This window comes from Aspergillus eucalypticola (genome assembly GCF_003184535.1).
Source record: "Aspergillus eucalypticola CBS 122712 chromosome Unknown BO83scaffold_29, whole genome shotgun sequence".
Lineage (NCBI taxonomy): Eukaryota > Fungi > Ascomycota > Eurotiomycetes > Eurotiales > Aspergillaceae > Aspergillus > Aspergillus eucalypticola.
In genome coordinates this window covers 95,996-120,856 of record NW_020290303.1, presented here as the reverse complement: position 1 = coordinate 120,856, position 24,861 = coordinate 95,996, and the positions used below count along the sequence as shown (strand labels likewise).

The 24,861-nt window shown below is 47.7% G+C and overlaps 11 protein-coding genes across 11 annotated transcripts; 5 read left to right on the top strand and 6 right to left on the bottom strand.

Moving 5' to 3' along the window:
• The first annotated feature begins 213 nt into the window (after positions 1 to 213).
• Positions 214 to 1,295, top strand: BO83DRAFT_381647 (uncharacterized protein). Its single transcript, XM_025532031.1, has one exon. It carries the CDS (start codon positions 395 to 397, stop codon positions 1,007 to 1,009), a length of 615 nt encoding a protein of 204 aa, XP_025384153.1. The 5' UTR covers positions 214 to 394; the 3' UTR covers positions 1,010 to 1,295.
• Positions 1,296 to 2,371: 1,076 nt separating this feature from the next.
• BO83DRAFT_430741 (uncharacterized protein) lies at positions 2,372 to 2,845 on the bottom strand (the record flags this gene model as incomplete). Its single annotated transcript, XM_025535538.1, has 1 exon — positions 2,372 to 2,845. One exon carries the CDS (start codon positions 2,843 to 2,845, stop codon positions 2,372 to 2,374), a length of 474 nt encoding a protein of 157 aa, XP_025384152.1.
• Positions 2,846 to 4,291: 1,446 nt separating this feature from the next.
• Positions 4,292 to 9,004, bottom strand: BO83DRAFT_392369 (RHS repeat domain-containing protein; the record flags this gene model as incomplete). Its single annotated transcript, XM_025532937.1, has 10 exons — positions 4,292 to 4,588; positions 4,759 to 4,915; positions 4,961 to 5,586; positions 5,639 to 5,995; positions 6,125 to 6,306; positions 6,345 to 7,318; positions 7,343 to 8,264; positions 8,424 to 8,610; positions 8,646 to 8,812; positions 8,944 to 9,004. The coding sequence occupies 10 exons, from the start codon at positions 9,002 to 9,004 to the stop codon at positions 4,292 to 4,294; spliced, it is 3,930 nt and encodes a 1,309-aa protein (XP_025384151.1).
• Positions 9,005 to 10,232: 1,228 nt separating this feature from the next.
• On the bottom strand, positions 10,233 to 11,921 carry BO83DRAFT_430736 (uncharacterized protein; the record flags this gene model as incomplete). The annotated part of the gene is made up of 2 exons (XM_025535537.1): positions 10,233 to 10,907; positions 11,904 to 11,921. The coding sequence occupies 2 exons, from the start codon at positions 11,919 to 11,921 to the stop codon at positions 10,233 to 10,235; spliced, it is 693 nt and encodes a 230-aa protein (XP_025384150.1).
• Positions 11,922 to 12,602: 681 nt separating this feature from the next.
• On the top strand, positions 12,603 to 13,751 carry BO83DRAFT_321580 (zinc-dependent alcohol dehydrogenase family protein; the record flags this gene model as incomplete). The annotated part of the gene is made up of 3 exons (XM_025527862.1): positions 12,603 to 12,746; positions 12,820 to 12,860; positions 12,923 to 13,751. The coding sequence occupies 3 exons, from the start codon at positions 12,603 to 12,605 to the stop codon at positions 13,749 to 13,751; spliced, it is 1,014 nt and encodes a 337-aa protein (XP_025384149.1).
• A 1,238-nt stretch (positions 13,752 to 14,989) lies between these two features.
• On the bottom strand, positions 14,990 to 16,292 carry BO83DRAFT_430734 (uncharacterized protein; the record flags this gene model as incomplete). Its single annotated transcript, XM_025535536.1, has 6 exons — positions 14,990 to 15,329; positions 15,388 to 15,448; positions 15,518 to 15,830; positions 15,910 to 15,977; positions 16,033 to 16,213; positions 16,275 to 16,292. 6 exons carry the CDS (start codon positions 16,290 to 16,292, stop codon positions 14,990 to 14,992), a joined length of 981 nt encoding a protein of 326 aa, XP_025384148.1.
• Positions 16,293 to 16,900: 608 nt separating this feature from the next.
• Positions 16,901 to 18,119, top strand: BO83DRAFT_402167 (amidohydrolase family protein; the record flags this gene model as incomplete). Its single annotated transcript, XM_025533513.1, has 4 exons — positions 16,901 to 17,311; positions 17,390 to 17,693; positions 17,766 to 17,861; positions 17,926 to 18,119. 4 exons carry the CDS (start codon positions 16,901 to 16,903, stop codon positions 18,117 to 18,119), a joined length of 1,005 nt encoding a protein of 334 aa, XP_025384147.1.
• A 258-nt stretch (positions 18,120 to 18,377) lies between these two features.
• BO83DRAFT_125408 (uncharacterized protein) lies at positions 18,378 to 19,093 on the bottom strand. The gene has a single exon (XM_025526060.1). The coding sequence runs from the start codon at positions 18,963 to 18,965 to the stop codon at positions 18,525 to 18,527; it is 441 nt and encodes a 146-aa protein (XP_025384146.1). The 5' UTR covers positions 18,966 to 19,093; the 3' UTR covers positions 18,378 to 18,524.
• A 402-nt stretch (positions 19,094 to 19,495) lies between these two features.
• Positions 19,496 to 21,294, top strand: BO83DRAFT_345592 (aldo/keto reductase). The gene is made up of 5 exons (XM_025528754.1): positions 19,496 to 19,926; positions 19,989 to 20,075; positions 20,131 to 20,211; positions 20,268 to 20,838; positions 20,900 to 21,294. The coding sequence occupies exons 1-5, from the start codon at positions 19,802 to 19,804 to the stop codon at positions 21,185 to 21,187; spliced, it is 1,152 nt and encodes a 383-aa protein (XP_025384145.1). The 5' UTR covers positions 19,496 to 19,801; the 3' UTR covers positions 21,188 to 21,294.
• Positions 21,295 to 21,432: 138 nt separating this feature from the next.
• On the top strand, positions 21,433 to 22,120 carry BO83DRAFT_453682 (uncharacterized protein; the record flags this gene model as incomplete). Its single annotated transcript, XM_025536920.1, has 1 exon — positions 21,433 to 22,120. One exon carries the CDS (start codon positions 21,433 to 21,435, stop codon positions 22,009 to 22,011), a length of 579 nt encoding a protein of 192 aa, XP_025384144.1. The 3' UTR covers positions 22,012 to 22,120.
• Positions 22,121 to 22,522: 402 nt separating this feature from the next.
• Positions 22,523 to 23,906, bottom strand: BO83DRAFT_402164 (alcohol dehydrogenase; the record flags this gene model as incomplete). Its single annotated transcript, XM_025533512.1, has 6 exons — positions 22,523 to 22,680; positions 22,870 to 23,110; positions 23,180 to 23,214; positions 23,239 to 23,650; positions 23,673 to 23,689; positions 23,900 to 23,906. 6 exons carry the CDS (start codon positions 23,904 to 23,906, stop codon positions 22,523 to 22,525), a joined length of 870 nt encoding a protein of 289 aa, XP_025384143.1.
• Positions 23,907 to 24,861: the final 955 nt, after the last annotated feature.

Below are 24,861 nucleotides of genomic sequence, written 5' to 3'. Positions count from 1 at the left end.
GGTCAGTCTTATTTGTCTCTGGTGTAGCGAAAGAGTGCTGTTAGGCAGCAAGACAGGCCACTCAACAATAACAACCGTGACAGCTGAACACGTATAGGCTTATGCCTAAGAGCGGGGGCCTCGGGTGCTAATAGCCCGTCAAATCACCACGCTTCTTTCAGCTGACTCATATAACATCTGAACAAGTTAAGAATAGCCTGTGTATATCAACGTGTCCTTTCAAGTCAGAGTCTCGACCGGCCCAAATCAATAGCTCCAGAGTAAATTTACTCAGCTCTTTCGAGCTCTCTGTTCAGGGCACTTGGCGTTTCATATAATATTCAAATATCAACTCCGTTTCGTCATCTATGTTAATGTCCTTACGCCTCAATCGTTTATTCGGGGGGCGCATAAAATGTTGACTAGCGAAGTTGACATCAAACGCCTATTTAGTGGCACCATCTCCGCCCTCCAAGCAACACAGGAAAGCAGTGGTTCTCACACCTTGGAGAATCTTCCCTCTGTCTTTGGCAAAGTTGTTAAATGGATCCCAACTGCCCAGGAATTTTTCGAGTCTTGCAAAAAACATCTTAGCCCTGCCGCGCTGGATAAAGGATCCCTCGAAGACCTGGGTACTGCTCTGGAGGTTTGCAAGGGGAAAGCCATCCGACTAGATGAGATCTTCTACCTGGTGATCAGAAGTTCCGATACAAGTGAAGAGTACCAGAGGGTCGCCAAGGAAGATCGGTTAGAAGATCTGATGAAGGCAATCTTCGAGCATATGATTCAACTGGCGAAGAACCCGCCTTTTTCAGAGGTGGTGGGGTCGGAGGTTGACCGTCTGGAGGAAGGATTGCGTGTGCTCATGGCGATACCCGCCTCATTGCCAGGAAAGAGATCATCGTATTCATTCCACAACTCTGGTGACGGCTGGATTAATGTGAACACGGGCACCGCTCCTCAAAACAACAATAACAGCTCGGGCTACCAATTCAACGGGCTAATCCATCAACTCCAGTTTCCAAAGTGAATGTTTGGATTAGTCATTCCAAGAAAACATGTACTTGGGCCTGGACCGTAAATCACTTAGAACCAACTGCGAATCCGTCCATAGTTAGAAAGCGCCAATATCAAATGGTTGACTCTAGTGCCTCAATGGACATGACTGCTTACTTTACCCTCCCTTTCTCTACATCTTGTTGGATTTACTGGCCTCCAAATGCTCGGATAGCTCTATGTGGCTGTACTAATAATTAACATGAGCTTTGTTCCCATATCAAATTGCCACCAGCTACGTGCATTGCGTTCAAAAGCCACGAGACAGGAGAATTTACTTAGCAATAAATCTTGGAGCCCCTTCGGTGATCGAGACTTTGTTTAAGTGGATTGCTGAAAAGAAAGAAAAGAAATTAAAACGTCAAACGCCTGATCCTGTGACTTTGGAGTCAATATCTTTTTAATTGCGGTCTACCGCCTAAGTGTATTGCAGCTGAATGGAACATGAAAAGTCCGGTAAGTTCAGCAAGCATGTGGCCAAACATTATGGAGACATTCATAGCGAGTGAGCTCCATGGATTGAGAGAATAGAAAGGCGTTCAGTCAGGGTGTTAGGGCGGCAAGGGCCCCTTCCGCGACGAATCAAAATGAACAGGTTGTGAAAACGTACAACATCTGAGCTCAGGTGGCGGTCACAGTGTGAATTCCCAGACAACAAGGCCCGGAGAAGTAGCGACTTGTTGAACTTCTCTCCAAGGCGATCGTGCAGTGTCTGAGAATCCTTCAAAGAATTACGTCCTCATGCAATGTCGGGAAGATCGATGGTACCAACGCGATTATCTCCAGCGGGCGATTAAAGATCCGTAAGGTTCTCATGAACTCTACAATAATATCCTCCCTTAATCCAACTCGCTTCCCCTATCCAACTCACGTATGAACCTTTAGAGTTCAAGAATACCCGCGTTACCGAACATCGGAAAATCCAGAGTATATGGGCCCCATTGAAGACTGTCTGGGATATGGAGCTTCTTCTGCCGCTTTCTGTGTGCGTCCCTCCATTCTTTTCGTTGTTGACGTTTCTTGTCTGGCATGTGCTGGTTTAAGTATCACTTCCCTGATGAAGACTCTATAGGGAGGAAACTTTCCTTGGGAGGAAGAGGGCTTCTTTTGGAAGGGAACTTCCCACAGAAGGGGGGAAGTTCCCTTCCCAGAGGACAAAAGGGACTTCTCAAAGGACAAGGGGAACTTCCCACGGGAGGAGGGGAACTTTTCTCGAGGGAAAAGGAACTTCATCCCTGTCAGTCAAGCCACCAGTGAATGAACGAGAGCTATCTGCTCCTGCTTTAGTGCTTACAGCAAATCAATACTGCTCATCCATCCGTGCGCATGGCCAGCGTTAGACTTTGATCATCTGCAGGTATGGTCTGCGGAGCCTACAGGTACCTCGACGATCATCATGGCAACAGAAGAGCTCACCATGCTGACCTGGAGGCCAGTCAGAATCGAAGCCGAACCTGACGTCACTGTATATGTTCAGAGGAGAGTGAGATTGATCGCGTGTAGCACTCTGCTCCGCCATCACGACTGCGCTGGTCGCCCAGTGTGCGCCGCGATGATCGTCTCGTTCGGTCGCCAAACGTATTGAAAATGAATTAGATCGCGAAGGAAGCCCGTCAATGTTGACAGCTGATTGATCTGCGCCCACGTAACGTTCCCGGTCAATATCGGAGACTCCCTGACTCTCGGTCGCGTGACCATCCTGTACAGGATATGTGAAGGCTTCGCCTGCGGCCTCGAGTGAGCCTCCGTCATGTGGTACGACACCAGCGTTCGAGCTGCATGCGTCACAGCACCCTCGGTAAACTTTCATTGCAGAAGGGGACACACAGAGCGATGTCTGGCATCAGACATGGCTTCGCTCAGCTTAGGCAGTGGCTCGAAGACTATCGGCGGACCCAAACTGGGCCTCAGGACGCGTGTCATCCATCGCGACCTCATTCTGCCAGCCTCTTATGTCCCGAGCCAAGCCCACGCAAGAAACCCATACGATCTGTGCCAAGTTTCGCCCTCTGCCAATCTATCCCGGAAACGTCGCTAACGATGACTGTGATGTAGGATGTCGGGGCAAGCCGTCTGCACAATTTCGCGACCGCATCGAATTCTGCCGTTCCCCTGTTCAGCTGAAGAGAAACAATGTCAATTGGCTAACAGTTCGAGGAGCGACATAAAACGGCCACGACTCACTACAGTAAAAGATGGTGGCGAAGTACACAGGACGGAGACGCCGGCCCAATAGCAAACATGGCTCAAGTTTGTTTCAGTCGGGTGTCAAAGGATAGGACAGCAACGAGGAGAAGCAGGCGGGCGAGAAGGCCATCGACCACGCACCGCGATGCCAGACTTTCCCCGATTAGATTAGGCCCGCTTACCGGACAGTGATGAAAAGTGTCATGGACCCATCGCCACCCTCACCATGGAACAGACAACGATCTTGCGGAATTTGCCGCGGGCCGATATGAGAAAGGTCACAAAAGCTAGGCTTGAGCGGCAGTACTACTAGGACCCCGATTGGCGCAAAGAGAGAACAGAAATAAAAAGAAATGAAGAATACATACAACAGAAGGGATTCGCTGGTGGTCACCCACCCAACTACTAACCTCCCGGCGTGTGGCTTAAGTACGGCTGAGCGGACGGGAAGCCCTGTTTTCCACACCCTATGGTCGTATGTACTAGGTCTCAGTTTCTTAGAATACATATTAGAAGAGTAGTGACTCTGTTGGTCAGGGTGTATAAGGGACTTAAGTATTAATATACAAGTGTTATTGCACTAAGCATGGGAAAGGATGGTTATAGAGTCATCCTTCTCGGAACTGATAATATAAATAAGATCTTATCATGCTGGTAATAATTACAGCCTGAGGCTTGAATAGGATTCACTCTTCTGCTAGTAGTATAGGACTTAAAGATGATAGATCATGGTCTGAGAAACATCAGATCAATGACTGGCTTGGTGTTCAGCAAACTGGCAGCAATGAAACATATGCTGGTAAACCTTAACCCTCAGTGGACCACACAATAGGGTACAGGTTGTCTGTATTGTCCTAGCTCCGGAGCCCAAACGATTCACCAGCTCTTCCGAAGCCTATTCACTACAACTGGTGGAGCAGTAATCTTTTTGAAAAAACATAAACCGAACATTGCCTTATGTTCATTGCTACAGATGTATGAGTAGCTGTGCAATGCAAAATACATGTCCCAAAAATTGTACCTTCCCATCTATCCGGGAGGCCGTCACTGCAAAGGGCCGGGACAGAAATCAATCCAGAGGGCTATGATTAACCATACTTGATTCGAATCTTGCTCCTCTGAGCAGCTTCTGTGCAGGGGCCCTGAGGGCTTTGGTAATTCGTCTCAAATATCCCTCACTTTTAATGTTCTTCCAAGCACTAGTCACCTGTTCATTAATGCCCTTTGTCTTGTCTGCCCACGCAGCACTAGCACCTGCAGAAAGGACACCAAGCACAGCACCCGTGATCATTGCTGAGACCAGGCCGTCAGACCATCGAACATTCTTCTGCCCCCAGACATGTTGGTCTACAAGATTGTTGGCGATCTGTGAGCCACAGCTAGTCACGACACCGACAAGCGCCCTGCCCCCAAATAGAGGCAGGCGCGAGTACACGCACTTTCCGCTACCCCTGGTAGAAGTTTAGAGCCGACGCTGGCAAAGCCACTCACTGCGCAGGGTATTGGATACGCAGTCGCGCCTGTCACAGCACATACGGTAGCTCCGACTGAAGTGTGAGTGGCGAAGTGATCCAAGCGGAAGGAGTTAGACTCGGAGTCCTCACGGTGGCCCCAGGAATATTCCAAAGCGGATCCACCGGCACCCAGTGCGGCCCCAGTGATGATGTTGTGCGAAAATATAGAGGGTACTACACTGTTGTGTATCAAGGATCCCTTCTTGCATCTTCGGAAAACTTACGCTGCAGGTAGACTGACTGGTAACGTGGCGAGAGCGACAAGACCACCAATGACTAGCGCAGCTCCGATACCTAAGCCCGTCCAAACCTTCCAACTCCAATGCCCGGTTGGATCAATGTGGTTGATGGGACCGTTATTCTCAATCGCGTACCAGTTCATACCGTCTGGGAGGGACAGCGACTTCTCGTCGAGGGTATCGTCCGGCGTAGCAAATCGTCCGAGAAGAGTGTCATACCATCGTGCATCAAAGTCCAACAACCCCGTCTGAGCCTCGATCGTCTTGCCTTCGTATGCTGACAATTCAGTTTCTTGGCTGCTGAGCATGGCTTGGCCAAAGGGAGAGTAATCGGATCTATATTTCAGAGCTCCGTTCCCGCGAAAGACGCGCGTGATGTTTCCCTTGGTGTTTGTATGGAACCATTCCACCGTGTGATAGGAATATGATGGCTCTTCCGCCCCCTCGACCCCTTCCGCTGGATCGCTCCAAAGTACGCCTACTATACGATCAGCACCGTAGAATTTACGCCTGATCCGACAACGAGGCATCTGCGTTAACCGAGATCTCAAAACCCTGGCTGATATGTAGCTGCTGGGATCCGTCTGGAAGGATCTTTGCGACGACGTTGCCTTCGTCGTCGTAGAAAGTCATAGTGCGTTGCCCCGTGGCGGTATTGCTTACATGGCTCATATGACCGAAGTCATCGTAATAGAATGCAAACGATTCACCATTGACTGTGCGCCGCACCATTCGCCCTGCAGCATCATACTGGACTCTCGCAATCTTACCGTCTTGAGCAGTGACCAGGACATTACCCAGGAGATATTGGAATTCCATATCCCTCTTCTGCATTATATTGCCCGACGCATCAGAGGTATAGCTCGCTCCAAGATCTTCATTAGTCTTCACGGATGATAACCTCCCGGCCTGGTAGGTGTATTTCGTGAGATCATCAGAAAGGGTATCACAGGTGCTTGAGAGTCGATCAAGATTGTTGAATTTATATTCTTCGTTTAATAGAGCTGCTGTTGTATCCACCTAGTGCGAAAGAGGAAACCCTTGCGCGTCGTATGTCATAACATTGTGCAAGTTGACAGTGGAGATGCTGTTGGATGAAAGAGTCCATTTCTCTGGGCGTTCGAAAGAATTGTATTGCTTATAGGTTACCTCCATTTGCCAATCGTCCACATGAAGGTCCGACTCTGAGAGCAAGGCACCGGAATATTTTTCCAAGACCTTTGATCCGTCTAGGAGGGTTTTGGCGACGATCTGGTCTTGATAATCGTACGCGTATACAGTGCGGTAGGGATGGTGGAATGGCAAATGCACAGTTTTGGCCAGGATACGACCTCATTCGTCATATTCGAACTCGTTATGGCTTTCAAACCCATCAGTCTCTCCGTTGCGCTGGATCGTGATGGCTTGAATAGCATCAAACCGGAACTGTTCCATTCATAAATGACGCGCCTGTCGTGTCCCATTATCTGTCTCACTCGACCCTTGCAGTCGTAGGAGTACTCAAGCTTTTCTCCAACAGCGTTGATCTTTTCCATAATATTGCCGTTGAGATCATGTTGCCTTGTCTCCGTGCCTCTGTATGGGTCGCATGTCTTTTCGAGGTTACCCAGCGAACCGTAAACCCTCGACTCGATCTTTCCTGCCGGATCAGTTATGCGAGTCAGATGGCCCAATGGATCAAAGTTGTAGGTTGTTCTGGATCCATTCTCATCCACCATGGCCACCATTTTTTCTTTCCCATTTATTCGAGCGTAATGCTTCTCGGTTTTGGAGAACGTAGCTCCAGATGAGTCTGTAAACGTTATTTGAACAGTCTTCCCTCCCTCAAGATACGAAAGGCGTGTATCAATGACCCTATCCTGCCCTTGATGACTTGGGCGCGTCTGAGATGATGTGTGGCGCTTCAGTGCATCGAAGGTGGTCGTGACGCACGTGCTCCTATCCGGCATCCACTCCAAACCCGCGGCGATGCTATCTTGGCACCCGGGCAATTTGGTGGCAAAGCTTTGAAGCACATTACAACCCCGTGAGTCGTACTCCGAGTAAACCCAGCTACGCGGCATGCAGCCATGCGTCTTTGCCGTTTTGCGAACCATACCCCTACAATCGATGAAGTTTAAGCTCTCAACTCGGCCATCAGGCCCGGGGTTGTGCGAGGAAATCGTACTGGCAAGAATATATGCTCCATTGGAGTCGGAGTGAAACTTCACTGACACGTCTGTATATGGCGATACTGAAGTTGTGGAAAGACGTTCGGCCAATGTTTGACTCCGAACAAGGTCCTGGGATGACAATAATTGCATGGCCTTGTTGTCTTCTTCACAGGGTTCTGTTTCTGTAATCCTAGTGGACATGGTGCGGCCCTACGAATCGACCAAAGAACACGTCAAGGAGCCGTCCGGTTTCAAAGTAGCAATTTGCGCGCCCGTATTACAGTCATATGCAGATTGCGATGGAAGGCGAACATCCTGGCCACACTCGGAAATAGCGATGGGATAGATATGGAATCTGCTGTCGAAATTGGTGCAAGTCTCTAGCCCCAGTGCACTAATAATCTTGACTTCATTGCCGTACTCATCGAACTCGAAAAATTGGGAGGTAAACTGATTCACCGATGATGACCATTCAGAGATCTTGGTGAGAATCCCACTATTGGCATCGTAACATGCGCGTGTCATGCTAATATCACCCTTTTCGAACCCTTCAAAGTCATGGTTCTCGCGTATCAAGGTAACCTTTTTGCACGCCCGTAATGGGACCAAGTTTTGGAACTTCTGGTAGGAGAATTTTGTCCAGTATTTAGAGCTATCTGAGTTGCGAACCTCTTCCTCGATTACATTGCTTTCCTCATCGTAGGAGTAACGAGTCCCGGATTGCCCGTCTATTATACCATCGCTTAGATAGTTGCGGAGGTCTGCGGTTCGGTGAATCTTGAAGATTTTCCAGGACCCCTGTTCCGTAGACACGGTGTCGTACTCGAAGGTTTGTTTGGACAATGACCTGCTCTCAGAGAGCCTCCCGTCACCGATGTAAATGCTCTCTGCGCATCCAGTCAGGGGCCATTTTTTCAAGAATGATTCCGAGGTGGTGGAATTGGAAATCTGATCGTAGGTCTGCACTTGCTTGAATCCTTGCCAACCCCGTCCTCGCCTATTTACCAAGGCACCACTGTACATCTTCAGAATAGAATTTGAGTAGAGGAGTCGGTTGATGCAGGAATCATCGTCATGGTAAGTCGAGAAACCACGTATCTGCGTGCTGAAATCACAGGGTAATGATTGTCGACCGGCTGAATAATGTGACGTGCATTCCATGCGACAGCTGAGGTATATACGAGTGGACTGCTGATTGGCTCATATTCAACTTCTGACCGGAGTCCCATCGAGTCTCGCACGGAAGCGAGACGACCAGTAGGTTTGGCGGTGTTGTAAATCGGATAGACACTCACACCATCTTTGCGTATGGAATACGAGCCAGTCGCTGAGACTCGTCCCAATAAGGTCGGCTGGTACCAGCGAGACTTCCTCGGATGGAAGATCCTTGGGTTGGGCAATTCGGAACGACTGGTATTCGTGGACGGGACCCGTCGAGAACCACGTAAAAACAATCGCCACATAACCTTGGGACTCGAGCTCCTGGTAGACGTAGACGAGAGACGGCTCGTTCGTACCATAGAGTTTCGGGACACCCGAAAAGGGCCTCGGTTAGCGGGGCGGCCTGCTACGGACTTGACATGGTAGAATGTTTTCCTGTCGCCAAACCTGCCAACGCCGCCGCTTGGAAAAGTGTCTATCATAGAATTAATTTTGGTGCCTGGTCCATCAGAGGTGTGATTTGCTACGCAGGTGACAAGACCCTGGAAACCAATGTCAAAGCTATGGACTGAGTGTTTAACCTGGGTGACCCTAGCGATGCCCTCTAGGCCCCGAATGGGGATTAGGCGACCAGGGCTGTCAGACGTGGCATACCCTCCACGGGGAAAGGCAAAGGTAGATGTAAAGCAATAGCTATCTGGATTACCAGTGTCATCATGGGTGCGCACGAGGGTATTTCCCAAATGAATCCAGTTCAATGTGCCGGAAAAGCGTTCGTTTGTTTGAAACAATCTTCCTTCGTCCAAGGTAATCTCCCCATTCTGGCTCACAGCAGAGAAGACACGAAACGCGACCGTCCCTTGATGGGGAAAAATCTGGATTATGTCCGAAAGACCATTGCCACTCAGGTCATTTTTTTATCGCGTAGTTCGAGTTAAATTTAAGTCTTTTAGTCAGTTTGAAAATAGTCATATAATTAGTTGGTTTGAAGATGCTCTGGTACACTATGGGGTTCCCACGGTAGTCTTCGATTTATATATCCTTGTCTAAGACATTGATACCGCTGCCGACGCCCTTATTAAAGCTGGATGGATTGTTGATACCCAAAACCCTCATCGGATTGGGGATTCAGTCGTGGCAATTCCGCAAACACCGCTGATCTCCCCCGACCAGAAGACAAAGACGGTCCTTCTACTCGCTTCAGACTGGAGGTTCCCTCTCGCGGCTGACCCACCTCTCGAGAGGGTTCCTGTGAACGACCGTTCCCCCTTAAAGCTGTCGTTCCCCCTATTATCAGGCTTACTCGATGCCCTGATTGAAAGCTGGTTGGTTGGTCCCACTGAGGACGCCACATTATTGGTTCGCCTGGCATGTTATTTTAACTATCTGTACGGATACGTGCCGGCAGTTAAAGAGCGATCGTTTGCCGACCAGATGAAATATGAGCATCGCCAGTTCCATTTCGATGTGCTTGCTGGGATGGCTTCATCAACTTTCCCTTTTAGAAACCACCAACGTGGCATTAGAGATGCGCTTTTACAGGGTCGGCATGCGTTACAGGAATGCTCGGCGTCCCGCGATGATGAAGCCCTCTTTGGTGGCTGGGGTAAGATCCGCCTTCCAGACCCAGTCAACGATGAATTAGTGGAGTAGCTGTGCTGTTTCAATGAAGAGAGTCTGCGCCAGGTTTATGGTATGGCTAGAATCTGAGGCAAGAAGGACTATGGATCAGATACGGCCGAACAGTCTTAAGATTGAAGGTCTTACGGATATTCTGACCGCAGTAATTGAAGAGTGAGTGAGGAATTGCATAGTATCGTTTGAATGTATGGTTATTCGAGTCACTAAAACAAAGACAAAAATAGCAAAAATAGATACATTAAGTAACGAATGTCCTTGAAATATCCATCCTTCCCTTTGTCCTAGCATACTCGAAATGTGCATCAAAATACAGGAAAGCTATAACGGAACAAGCCGAACGATAGCAAGGTGAGAACTGGCTTCTGACTTCTGCGACACATCTCGCTGATGAGCCAAGTACGTATACGACAACGGAAGGGTTTGAAATGTGTCAACAACCTCAGGTACGGAAAGATACGTCCCTTGTCGAGCATCCCCTGCCTCTTAGCCAGGAAAGTGTTTAATTGTTGCCGTGGTAGCCCTACAGGATGTAGTCCCTCGTACTTCATATGCGCCATTGGAGGCTGCAAGGTGAACTTCTCCGGTATCGCTGGCCTCTTGGAGCTCTCTGGAAATATATCACCTGGGTCCTCTTCTTTGTCAAGCGCACCCGGCATGGTACCGTCGCGTAAGATGGGGTATACGCTTTTGGAATAGGGTCTGACTATTTGATCCTCGTGGGTCGTATCCAAGACGGGCTTGGGGTCCGCGCCATGACTGATGACAAGGTCCGCCATGTTTTGGGTCTCGGGCTCCTTTGCATCCGAGCTAACGTAAGATAAAGGCGTCTTGAACCGATGGGCGTGGCTGGTGACGTTGGCCGCGACGACATCATACAAGCCGGCTACACCTTGGTTCGCCTTGCAACCAACCCAGGATTTGCTGATCCAAAGAGTTGATACTTTGTGGAAGTAGGCTGCCGTCTTGCCTGTCCTCTTCTAAATTTTTAGACCTTATTAAACTCTTCCCTTAACCCCTCAAAAATAAGATTTGGACTATATCTAATATCTGGATTGATTATACTATAAGTAATAATCTTAGTAATAGCTTACAGGAGTACAGACAGCTTTTCTAATAAAACTTTTACTGAATAATACTTGCTTTAATAAATAATTAATTAGAATATATACTGATATTACAGTTAAGTTATTACAGAATTCCAAATATTATCATTACATCAGGCTTGGATATTTATCTTATTAATAAAAATATAAGAGTAACATAAACTAGATATAATACTTTATTTATTCAATAGTCAAAGCTAGATAAATGTAATTTATCTAGAGAGATAGAAGAATAAATATAGATAATTATCTAGAAGGATACAGTCATTACTTACAGTATAATATATAGAAGTCTTATAGAATATTTATAATTCCTGGAGACATATCTTTATACTAGCAGAATATATTTCTCTTATCATAACATTCAAGCTGATCGTAGATATTAGAAAGCCTATCCTGTATTTTATTCAATTGAACAGTAGGTCTAAGTATGACTTTCAAACAGTAAACATTTGTGTCAGCAAGGGAAAAAAAGCTTGGTCAGTATAGGAAAAGAATTCCGACTAAGGGTTTCATGCGTTCCTTCAGCGGTGCGTGTGTGAAGCAGGTGCGAAAAAAGATAGCGCCGAAGGCCATCTCCGACATTCAGGCATTCCCATAGAGAAGATATGATTTGCTATCATGTTTACGATCGTTGTGTCTGCATTATTCCCTTTACACCTTATTATTACATTGTGCCAGTTCGGTTTGCTCGTGCTAGTGGCATATAACTCAGTAATACTTTGTGTTGGGCGAAAGGCTCTGTCACTTGTCATCAATCTGATGTTTCATTTTGTCGGCTACTATTATCAGGATCGAGTTAAAGGAGGTTATGCAAACCAGAAGATTTTCAAAAGTTTCGAGGAGTTCGATTTCATAATCGCAACATACCTTCTCGCGAGAGTCCATGCTGCTAAATATTGCAGCAACATCAAAATTCACCCAAACTATCCTTCTGCCAGCTGCCACAAGCATATTCTTTGGGTAAATACAGTGCCGCTATAGGGCCGATCATTTTCACTCGTCCAACCTCGCAAATGCAGTCTCCTAGCCACTTATAAAATAACTAGAGATATTGATACCTGATAACATAGGGTGATTGTTCATATATCCTGTTGGAACAACATTTTAGGTCAATATTGAAATTGTAGGAAACGCTTGATTCTTCCTGTCTGGATAACTTAGAGAAGCAGTTAAAATACCAGTCTTCAGGATTGCATGTCTATGGTTATTGAATGATCTACTGAGATTACGTTCCAACATATTCTATAGCAACTGACTCGATGTATTGATGGTGACATAAGGTTGTTGCCTTCAGAGACGGAAGCTACAAATCCAGATAAGGCGCCTCCGTCGGGATACTGTATTAGGGAACCTTCCCGCCATGAGGGTGGGGTATTCATATTACAAATCTCCTCCCGAACAGTTAACTATAAAGCAGTTCGTTTTGCGTTTGTCTCAATGTACTATTTTGACTTTACAAGAAGAACCGATATCCAAGCTAATAGAACGAAACAGATTCTGAATCTCATTTAAAATTGTTCGCTTCTGTTCTTCCCTATGACCAATCATTCTAACGTTCAACCGAAAATGAAGCAGTGGGTGCTGAGCGGAACTTGCGGGACGGATTCCTTACAGCTCCAAGATGTTCCGATTCCCGAGCCAAGTGATTACGAGGTTCTAGTAAAGTTCCACGCAGCTTCACTCAATTATAGAGACATCATGATTGCAAATGTGAGATCGCATCTTTCTTTCAATATTATGGGTATATCGAGAATCGAAGCATCGAAATAACACCGAAAGGCAGGGACAATATTATGTCAAAACCAAGGATGGAGTGATTCCTGGGTGAGTATGGGAGCTTTGTACATTTATGGTTCGGATTAAGTGAGTACTGACTGGTGATAAAGCTCTGATGCTGCGGGTGAAATTGTCGGAGTTGGCCCAAAGGTGACCAGATTTACTACTGGACAACGGGTTTCACCTATCTTTCATTTGACACACCTCTATGGTTCTGTGAAGGATTCAGACACTCAAAATCAGCTGGGCGGAACCTACGACGGGGTCTTTCGCGAGTACGCTGTCTTCAATGAGCATGGTTGCGTGGAGATTCCATCCACCTTGTCTTACCTTGAAGCTGCAACTCTACCTTGTGCTGCACTCACAGCGTGGAATGCGCTATATGGCGGTCCTAGAAAGCTGAAGCCGGGTGATGTGGTTCTGACGCAAGGCAGCGGCGGTGTTAGCATATTTGCTCTCCAATTCGCAAAGCTTGGGGGCGCACAAGTCATCTCGACAACTAGCAGTGTGGAGAAGGGTGCAAAGCTGCGAGAATTAGGCGCAGATGTGATAATAAATTATGCCGAGGATAGCGAATGGGGCCAGACGGCCAAACGCCAATCGTACCGAAAGAGAGGAGCTGATTTTGTGGTCGAGATTGCCAATACTATGGCCAAATCTTCTCAAGCAGTTGCTAACGATGGATGCATTGCAACCATTGGAAGAAGAGGAGGATCTGAAGGGGGGCCGGGCACCTCTCATAGCTCCGTGCTAGCGACTGTTCGAAGAATTCTGGTGGGCAGTAGACAGCTTCAAGAGGATATGAATGCTGCCATTGAAATAAGCCACCTTAAGCCACAGATTGATGGTCGTTCATTCAAGTTCTATGAACTTAAGCAGGCATTTGATTATTTTCAGAAGGGAAGCCACTTTGGTAAGGTGGTCGTGGACTTCGACTGACTGGCGATCGTTTGAGTGACAATACAAGACATTCAGATTCTAAGGTTGTCCAGAGCTCAGACGCCTCTAGAAAAAAAGAAGTGAAATAATTATTACAACACTTCAATATTCTGTATCGTGTGATCAAATTTCTGGACAAACGTAGGCTATAAGGGGTTAGCCAGGAATGCCCAACACAAAATACAGACCGCGATATGTGGTAATGAGTACTGATCACGAAACGAAACTCACTGACAAGGCCTTGCCTGCCATCCTGACCTTGAATGCAAAATCAGGGCAATGTAGACCATCAGTAGTGGGGCACGTAAGGAATGCAAGAGAAACGTTGGCAGATCGCTGGCAGTCGTTATTGTGCTTGGTTTGCATCAAGCCTTCTACTAAAGTTGTCTAGGTCCAGGTTCCTAACCTAGTAGTTTATACACTTAGGTGAAAAATGGGTGTTCTTACTAAATCGTCATTCGATCATCCAAATCAGTTGTTGAGTAATGTGAGTGGGTTTTGAAATTATACGCCTATGTATACCTATATGAAAAGCAATAACAATCACCACTGTAATAATTTGAAACTCTGAGGTAGTATAGGAAATTGATCAGCTGTATTACTTGTGCCGGTTAGGCTTTCTTACCAAGTCTTAGAACATGAAAAGAGTAGATAATACTATAATATTCAGTATATAATATTCATTCTATCAATTGGATACAGATATCATCTCCAGCTTAGTTAATATAGTTCGTAGTAGGTATTATTAGGGATTATACTAGAAATAATGATACTTACTTAGAAAAAAAAAAAAAAAAAAAAAAAAAGAAAACAGTAACAGAAAGATAACATGCAATAATATATACTTGCTTAGTAGTATGGGAAAATCGAGAGGTATCTAGATCATACAACTCTATGAATTCCGGGTAGAAAAATTGAGTGTTCAGGTAGAGAAAACTATAAGAAAAAATATAATAAAAAGCAAGTAGTAAGTATACTAAACTTTAATAAAATCCTAAAACATAGGTGAATACTGATACATAGTAGAAAAGATTGGCTAGTAATTGTTTACCGAACTATTAACCTCCCAGCGTGTGGCTGAAGTACGGCTGAGCGGACTGAAAGCCCTGTTTCCCACACCGCGTGGTCGTATGTACCAGTTTATGTTCATTATAAGATATATATAGTAACAGCCTGGAATCGTTCTTCATCAGGTATTGGGGGGACTGAAACATTGAATAGGTGTCGATCTGATTGCGTTAAGCATGAGACATTGCGGTCGTAGAGTTATCCTTCCCAGAATCGCATTCCATAGTCAAATGAACAAGCGAGATCTCATCATGCTGGCGATGACTGCGGCCTGAGGTCTGAATGGGAGACAATCTTCCGCTAGTGGTATGGGACTTGGCGGTGGTTGAGAACAGTCTTGGGAAGATCAGATCGATGACTGGCTTGGTGCTCGGCAAACTGGCGGCAATGATGGAGATAGCCACTTCGATACCCGACGACACGGACACGCCGAATGTGCTCCAGCTTGGATCGGTGCTCTCATAAAGCTTGATGATGTACACCATTCGAACAATGCTGGCAATGCAGGCACTTCGGGGCAACCTGTTAGTCGCATATGTTCTATAACTCGCTCCAGGGGTACCCTTACAACGTTCCCAAGGATAATAGCCCGATGACGACCGCGCGTTTCATCTGCCCGATTTGTAGGCCTACTCTCGTAAGTATCTGCTGTACGGCCCTCTCAAGCCAGGAGCCCCCTCTCAGGTGTACGAACGCACCTAAAATTGTCCGAATTGGTAAAACTAGGATCCACAAATCCGTCACCAGTGATAGTGCGGCTGTGGTATACCAAAATGGAATAGATGCGAAACACGTATAATGATCGTATTTTTGGGGGTTATAAGCCGCATCCACTGGAGAGCATTGGAAGATGGTGGCATGGATAATGGCGATGCTCATGGCGGCGATGAAAGTGATGGTGCCTAGAGTGATGTTGCGAAGATTCGGGAAGAGGCGCAGGTATAATAGGCAGATTGACGTCTTGATCAGGCCAGTAATGAGGGTGTATATTACGTGAGTGACGTAGCGAATCTACAGGCAATCATGCCGTTGGTCAGAAACTAGGCTGTCATTGGGAGGGGTGAAAATAGATCTGAGCAAGCGGACGCACCTTGGCTGCTGGTAACGCATCGGCCTTCGGGAGAATGCCATCATGTTTCCCTGTGCCATATTCGACTCCTAGCAAAGTATTCGACATCAGTTTCATACTAATATCTGGACTATATGTACGTACCAAGACCTGCAATGACAACATTCAAAATGGCCGTGACCGTGGCGAGCATCATTGTCCAGTCATCCAAGCCTAGCCGCTTTACAATCGCAGCTCGGGATACGAATCGCAGGACAACAATGGCCGCTGCGAACCCGGTCACGGTACCATTGATGATGACAATGAAGGGTCCACGGTCCTCACTCTAAGCCGGCAATCAGTAGGAGCACCGTGCACAAGCTTCAAGCACTTGCCTCCGAGCGTACTGGAAAGCTTTGCTGCATGGTGAGGCCGTAGAGCCCAGCACAAATGGGCTCATCGTGAGATGAGAACGAGACTTTATCGCTGGGCACACACTGCGCGCGGCCGAAAAAAAAGGGGCATGACTGTCTGATCCCACTAAACATCAAGTAGAAGCTGCCCTAGGGCCCTTGGCGACAGGGATATCCGATTGCTCTTTACCACCATAAAACTCGTCTTCTTGGCCAATGCCCAAAGAACTGTAATCAACGCTACTTAACTAGCGTTTTCCGTCCTAAAAGCTCAACATATAGGTTCGGGATTGGAATGTCCGTTTGAGGGCCCTGGCAGGACCCATGCCTATACCAGGCCAACGTTGTTTAAGCATTGGTCGATGTCACTGGCAAGCTCAGCCGATTAACGCCCGGTCCAATATATGTCAAACCGCTAACAAGGCCGGCGGCCGATTGGCTTCTTGATAGTCGACAACCGGTTGACTTGGCAGCCTAGCGTAGGGCTCAAATTTCCATCCGGGAACTAAACTTCGTCCGAGATTCCGGGCTATCCGTCCTTTAAGATCCCCTGAAATCGTAGACGGTCTTTCTTTTATCATATATCCGTTTTCATATTCCTGTCTTTACTTCTGCCCTTCATGCTGGGCATCAGATCTCTGTTACTTGGCGTGTTGTCGGCATGGGTGGTCGCAGGGCATAACCTTCGGGCGAACAACATCAGCACAGGCTACCGGATCGATGTTCACTCTCATGTCATTCCTCCGGTTTGGAGAGAGGCCCTGATTGCTGCTGGCTACCCTGTGAAAAATGGAACGGTGTATACTGACGGTTTCCCGGTGCCCGACTGGACGCTGGAATCACACCTGGCCACGATGGACACCTTGGGCATCAACTTTTCGACCATCAGCGTGAGTGCTCCTGGGGTCTACTTCCTCAATGATCCTAAGGAGGCACATGCGCTCGCCCGCACCGTTAATCTTGCCATGCATAATTACACCCAGGCTCATCCGACTCGACTGGGGGCGCTTTGTCTGTTGCCCCTTCCGCATGTAAGAAGAATCGGTAGCCGAACTGGCGGTAGGTTGATTACCCACCAGTGGTACAATCCTGGCTAATAGATCTGTTAGTTTTGCCTTGATACACTCAAGTTCCCTGGTGTGGGCACCAACGCCAACGGTACCTACCTTGGCAACTCGACTCTTGGTCCCGTCTTTTCGGTCTTGAATGAGCGACAGGCCACCGTATTTGTCCATCCGGCGGCTCCGGGATGTCAGTCCGTGAGCTTGGGCTACCCGTTCCCTTTGACGGAGTACCCATTCGACAGCGTGCGGGCGATGGAGAATCTGTTGTTGTCTGGCCAGCGCGCTAAGAACCCCGATGTCAAGATGATATTTGCCCACGGCGGGGGCGCAATGCCCTATCTGGCCAGCCGTATTGCCGGAATGGCGTCCATGTCGTTGCTGGGATCCCTAAATATGACTAAATCCCTGGCGTAGCTTGCAGGTTATTACTTTGACACGGCCTCTGCCACCTCAGCAATTCAACTCGCTGCCATGAAAAGCTTCATTGGGGTGGAACAGATTCTGACTGGAACCGATTGTGAGTCACCCTCTTTTTCCTGCAGTTTTGCGTCCAATAGATGAGGAATCTAATAAGGTCTCAGACCCGTATGTTCCCCTTTCACAGAGCGAGGCCGCGCTCCCTGCCATTCAGGGCAACGGCGAATTCACTGATGCCGAGATGGCGCGCATGAACCACCAGAATGCGCTTTCACTGTTTCCGCGGGTTGCCAAGGTGTTGGGCTATTGGAGCTCCTGTAGTCCCGCACAGTACTGGAACTGTCTCTTTGTCGCCTAGTAGCCTGAGTCTGTAGTTTAATAGATGATTCCGATAGTATAGTGGGTCACACCAAGTAGTAACGGCGTCTTTTCCGACTGGACTCGGTAGTTTGGGGCCAATCCCGTACATGACATAGTGCAAGTTCGATGCAAGAAACCAGAGGCTATGGGGCAAAGATGTCAGAAATCTCCCCACAGTATATATTATTATCTCCGGACAGTGTCGGGCCGATAATTGTAGCACTCAATCCCGGGCCTAAACGTGTCCAATAATACTAAAATGAAGGATTGGCACTCAATTCCACGCGAATAGATTTCATGACTCCGAGAATGCGTCAAGGAGTAGCAGCGCTGCGAAACCCGGCTAGAAGTTGGTCGCGGCAGCCGTGTGCGGCCTAAGGCAGCGTGCTGCGAGGCTTGAAGATCAAGATGCTGCAACACTGCCAGTGAACTTCCCCAGCAATACAGCACATAAGTTAGGGAGTTTTGGGTGTGGACCAGGCATTTCACCAGCCTGACCAAGTGAAGCCGGTAGACTTTTAGCCATACCGTGTATATCTCTTTCTGATAGTACCCGACCCCCCGCCCCCGGGGGCACCTGCGAGTGATTTCTCAACCGAAAAGCCACGATCACCCGGGTTAATTGAGAGGAAGACCTCTCCACGTACAGTTGATTCCGACCCTCAATGTGAAGTGGAAACCCCCTCGATCCTTGTTCCCATCCGCTCGGGAATAACGCGAAACGAGAGAAGCACGTAAACCGCATCAGTAAGTCGACTGACAGTGAGGTGGCGGTAATTCTCCGTATGGTCTTGCATATTCTGCGTTTTACTTCCCTATTAAACGACTTGCACTGGGATCCCATCTGGCAGTCAATGGCTGGCCCTGAAAGAAGGATCCTCGAGATTGTAGGGTGTGTATCTTCCCCCAGATGTAAGCCCAGGGGCTTTCCTCCACCATCTCAATAATAACACTTGTAATCACAATCTTTTCTTTACAGGAGATCGGCAGATTCAAGCATCAAGTATTTCGCGTCTTTGTTGCTGGTCTTCCGATCCGGACAACAAGGGGACCCTGGATGATTACCTTCCGTCGCTTCCGCTCGGGTCACGGCTGGGCCTCCTGTAACACAGTAGGTCGGCGAGATACCACCAACCATGTAGCATACCTTGCTGAAGGTTTCTGGTGAGACCAATTACAAGTGAGTGTCAGCAGCAACTTGCAGCTTTAGATGGGTGGATCTCCCCGCTGTGGGTCGGTCAGCACTTATTCCCCCTCACGGAATTAACGGGGATATACTCCGTAAGTGTGATGGCGCCACATCGGATGACACCCGAGGCATATGAAGGAGCTTCGTATTCCCAAAGTCAACTGAATCGACTACCCTGGTGCTCAGATGTATTGATCTGACTGCGAGTCCAAGTTGATATTTCATTGACTACACATTGTTCACCGTCAATGGATCGGGGATACGAGTTCGATGGTATACCCGATGACATCAAGCTCCGATCCACCAAAAGCGGCATTTGGTGGAGACTCCGCGTCATGATCACCCGTATTCCCATGCCTCCTACAACTTCGGGCCTGGAGGTAATCGGAGTTTAAGTCTATCGCCGCCAATTCCAAAAATATATATAAACCACGTCTTCCTCAGACATCACCGAAAGCACAAACGTCGTTATCTGCTCATCAACTATCATCATGTCTCTCTTCGCCCCCGCCCCCAAGCCCGCGAGCCGTCTCGGCTACCACCGTGTATTGGCACCCTCTGCTGGTGTCAAGGTCTCCCCATTGTGTCTGGGAGCTATGAACTTTGGAGACTCATGGTATGACATCTTTACTATCCTGGTGTGACTGGTCAACTAACCAGGCTTTTGCCGGTCTCCAGGAAGGAATTCATGGGAGAATGCAACAAGGAGCAGTCGTTTGCCCTGCTAGATGAATTTTACAGACTCGGAGGCAACTTCATCGACACGTATGTCACTACTACAAATTCAATCGCTGTAAGATGCTGATCATTTCCACTAAAGGGCCAACAACTATCAGTTCGAAGAATCCGAGAAATGGATCGGAGAGTGGATGGCTGCTCGCGGGAACCGCGACCAGATGGTGTATGTAGCAGTATCTTCACATCCTTTCACTTTGAACAAGGAACTGACCTTGCTAGCATCGCAACCAAATACACAACAGGCTTCCGCACCGCCCACCGCGACACCGAGCCTCTCCAATCCAACTTCGTCGGCAACTCCATGAAGAGCATGCGGGTCTCCGTCGAGCACAGTCTCAAGAAGCTCCAGACTGACTACATTGACCTCCTGTATCTACACTGGTGGGACTTTACTTCCTCCGTGGAAGAGGTCATGCACGGACTCAACAATCTGGTCGCATCGGGCAAGGTTCTCTACCTCGGTGTCTCCGACACCCCCGCCTGGGTTGTCGTCAAGGCCAACGACTACGCTCGAGCCCACGGCCTTCGTCCTTTCTCCGTGTACCAAGGAAGATGGAACGCTGGATTCAGAGACCTTGAGAGAGAGGTGATTCCTATGTGCAGAGACCAAGGGATGGCGATTGCTCCCTGGGCACCGCTCGGGGCAGGCAAATTCAAGTCTGCGGAGACGCGTAAGAGCGACGCCGGCTCTGGCAGCGCACGTGGCGCTGAATTGAGCGAGACTGATATCAAGGTCTCGGATGCGTTGGAGAAGGTTGCGAACAGGAAGAACACAACTTTGCATGCTATTGTGAGAATCCGATTCCATTCTTGTCTTGCTATGAAAGAAAACTAATGAGAATAATGAACAGGCTCTAGCTTACGTCATGCACAAGACACCTAACGTGTTCCCCATCATTGGCCAACGCAAGATTGAGCATCTCCAAGCGAATGTGGAGGCTTTGAGTGTGAGCCTCTCGGACGAGGACCTTGATGAGATTGATAGTGCATCTTCGTTCGATGTCGGGTTCCCAATGAACTTCATCTACCGTGATTGTTACTCTTCCCGCAATACTGCCGCCGACGTCTGGTTGACCAAGGCTTCGGCTCTCATTGATGCACCTCCCCAGGCGTCGCCTGTGCCGCCTCGTCAGGAATAGATTGCTGTCTAATAGTTACCAATAATTGATAGCTATTGATGTCATTCCCACATGACTAATAATTGACCCAAAGACCAGCTAGTACCTGATTGGCCGGAATGAGGTCGCCGCTGCTCTTGCCTCTATCATCAGTAGTTCAATCTGTTTATATTCTCCGCACATAGTCGTTTTCAATCATTTAGCTTTCCTGTAGTCCGCGGCTTTTGTCTCTCCGACATCGACCACTGCTCCTTCCTGATACTAGCATGCCTTCACGCTGGTTTGCCCAAGGCGAGGTCGCCCCGGGTACAATCATTCAGCTGATGAAAGCTAAGTGGGTAGTCCACGAGAAAGCTAGTGAGCACTGCTTCCAGCTTAACGAGGACGATCTGCGGGACAGACATGACCCCTCCTTTGCCTGTACTCGTCTCATCTGCGAAGCACGTGGACCGAATGGGCCTGTTCAGGGTCATATGCGTTATTATAAGCAGATCCCCATTGAAGGAACGGAAGCTGAGCCTCCTATCATACGAGCCAAGCAAGCAGAATCCTTTAGTCCACCGGAACTAGTGTACCTGCGCACTTTGACCCGAAAGGGATCAACCATCACCCCCCGTCTGCTGGACAGCAAAGAAGACAAGCAGGATAATACTGGCTTTGTTCCCGGTGGCTTCGTCATTTGGGTTGTGTGGGCAGTGGTACCAGGACTCCAACTGGGTAATGATATCGGCTTTGCACCATTCTGGGGGTTAAGTCGGCAAGAGCGGGATGCAGTGCGTCAAGCATTCAAAGACACTATCAGGTTTGTCATCCTAATGCCTTTTTTGTTCGCTCGCTTTCAATAACGTACTATAACAGTAAGCTTGACAACTGGGGACACTTACCTTACCCTGAACAAGCTAAGAACCTTGTGTGGGATTCTACCACGGGAAGTTTGTGAGTACAGCAGTCGGGCACTTTGTTTTTCTTATTAAGTCTGTGTTGTTACGCAGGTATTATGTCGGATTTCTCCTCACCTGCCAGGCCAATCCACGAGCTTTCTGGTCTCCCGCCAGATGGGCAGGTTGGGGTCTGGCAAGGCCTCCAAGGGAATGCCGGGATTGGAATAGAATCACAGAGGGCTGGGAGCTCTAGAGTATAATATTTATTTATTGCTGGGTTACTGCCAGGTCAGCAACTGGATGCCCCCGGGGAAGGCCATCACTTCGGTTTCAATCAACGTCCACCTGCAAAACGGAACTCAATGTGTGTTAGCAGGGTGAAGATATATTGCATGTAGATGTATAATGACTAATTTGATTTAATTTGATTTTAATCAAATTGCACTCGGTCCTTCCTTTCCTTGGAACCGCTGGATTAAAAGGCCCTGCGGTACTGCTTGCCCTGCTCCCTCTCTGGTGCACATACAAAGCCACTTGGTCTAGCAATAGCTTGTCTATCCACCAGCTCGTTCAATGCATAAGAGATCATTCCCACGACACTGGGTTGTTGTGTATAAGAGAGATTTTGAAGCGCTGTGAGTATTCAAGTCGCGAGAATATGAGATTAAAAGTAGCGATTTCCTCGAGTCTTCCATTCGGAGGGGTGCTGGTGGGCCAGCTTCTCATAACCGGGCCACAGCTAGCTCTAGTGCATGCATGATGGCTCTCCTGCTGACGCAATAAAAGCATCAATGTGCGCACAAGGAGATGGTAGGATCCCACGGCCGCCATCACGAGTAAAATAAGTCGCCTTATCACTTGCCAAAAAGGATACCGTGTTGGCCACATCACTAGGTTGGCATACACGAACCAAAGGTATGCTGCTGAGCATTTTCGCATGTGTCTCATCACTCGAGTCATGACCCAGGAAAAGCGGCATCATGGCCGTAACCCCAACAGAAGGGCAGACTGCAATCACGCGAATGTTATGCGGTGCCCATCCTATGGCAAGTCTCCTTGTAGCCTAATAACCAAACCATGCCTTTTAGTCGTTTTCTCTCTTAACCTTGCTGCAGATGTATGAATCGCTTACTGTATTAACTGCGTCTTTGCTTGCTCCATACCACACTAGATTGGGTCGGACTCAAACACCACTAGTGCTGGAGGCATTTATGAAAAGCCCACCTCTCTTCTCTTGCAAGAGGTAAGGAATGATCGTCTTGGTTCTCAGGTGTATTTGCTGCACGTTGATGCGAAAAACTCGCTCCCAATCCTCGTCACTGACCTCAATGGACAGCTGTACTTTGTGTAATACACCAGTATTGTTGACAACTATATCCAAGTTTCCAGAAACAGATAAAGATTGTTCGAGAGCTATCTGCCAATCGTCCAGAGAGGTCACATCTGCTCGAACATAGGTTATGTTGTTCGAAAAGTCACCTTGGAACTCTTCCGGCGGCTCGATAATATCGAGAACTAGAACCCGGGCACCTTCGGCAATAAACTTGATCACAATTGCTTTGCCGAATCCCTGTGCTCCGCCTGTGATTAGGGCTGTCTTACCCTGAAAGTCTCTGGGCGGTGACATGTGTGGGCGTGGTGCCTGTCATTTTCAATGGATTTTGAACGCTTTTGTTGCTGGTGAACCGTCATGGCATTGAAGTGCTTGGGAGATAGTATTTAACATTCACAATATTTATGTTCTGTTACTGCTCTTTTGGTGGGGAGGTACTCGTCAATGCTCCGAGTCCTGAAATCCGGAGGTGAGGATGTCCCGGTACGCTCCGGTGGACATGCTCCACCAGATGTCCACCGGACATGTCTCGGACAACCCTATAAGCATTCCTGAAGAACGGGGTATAGCATATAGACAATACTCATGTTTCACTTGACTGGAGGAGAGTCTACTCATGAATAAGTAAAGGAAGTACAAGCCACCCACAGCATACTTTATGGGTTCTATTAGAAATATATGTCCACGGTATTGCAGAGCATAGTGAACCCATACATTCAGAAGTAGCTATAGGCATTTGATATAACCAAAGGCCTTATACCCTATTACTCACTCACTCATCCACTCCATATGTGACCTCTGACAAGCACTGCTCGTTTTCTAGATCTTGAAGGGTAAAAATCACATCCCCCATGGAAATTTTCTCAGTGAGTTTTCAAAAATTTATGTAAGTCATATACCAGATATCAATCTATACCTGAAATTTCATATATACTAGTCACTCCGATAAAATAAACAAACATCATACCAGAACTACGAGCATGCGCTCACCACGCCACCATTTCTAAAGACGTCACCAAACCTCGATTCGCAAAATTCAATTTGTGTTGTGGAATCGGAGAATTTACAACCATAACACTCGGGTAAATTTTCCGCGATATTTCGGTGGTCAAAGTAATGATTTCCCTTCATCGTTATCGTTATGTAACCGACTAACCGTCTATTGCATTCTACTCTACATTGATTTAATCATTTCTCTTTTTTCAGGCTTATTTGTTAATCAAGGGTTGCGGCAAGCAGGTATTGGGGGCAGAGAACAGTGTGTTTCAGTGGCAGAATTATTGAACGGGTAAGCGGTCAAACAGATGGAAAAAGGGGCAACACTCGTGTCCACACTTCAGTTCATCCTTTTCCTCCTTCCACTTACACAACTAGGGATACCACAGCTAACATACATGCACATGCCGAGTCGATGATCGAACTGCTTCCTGATTAGAGGAGATTGACGATCTCACAAATCATGTCGGGCAGGTAACCGACAC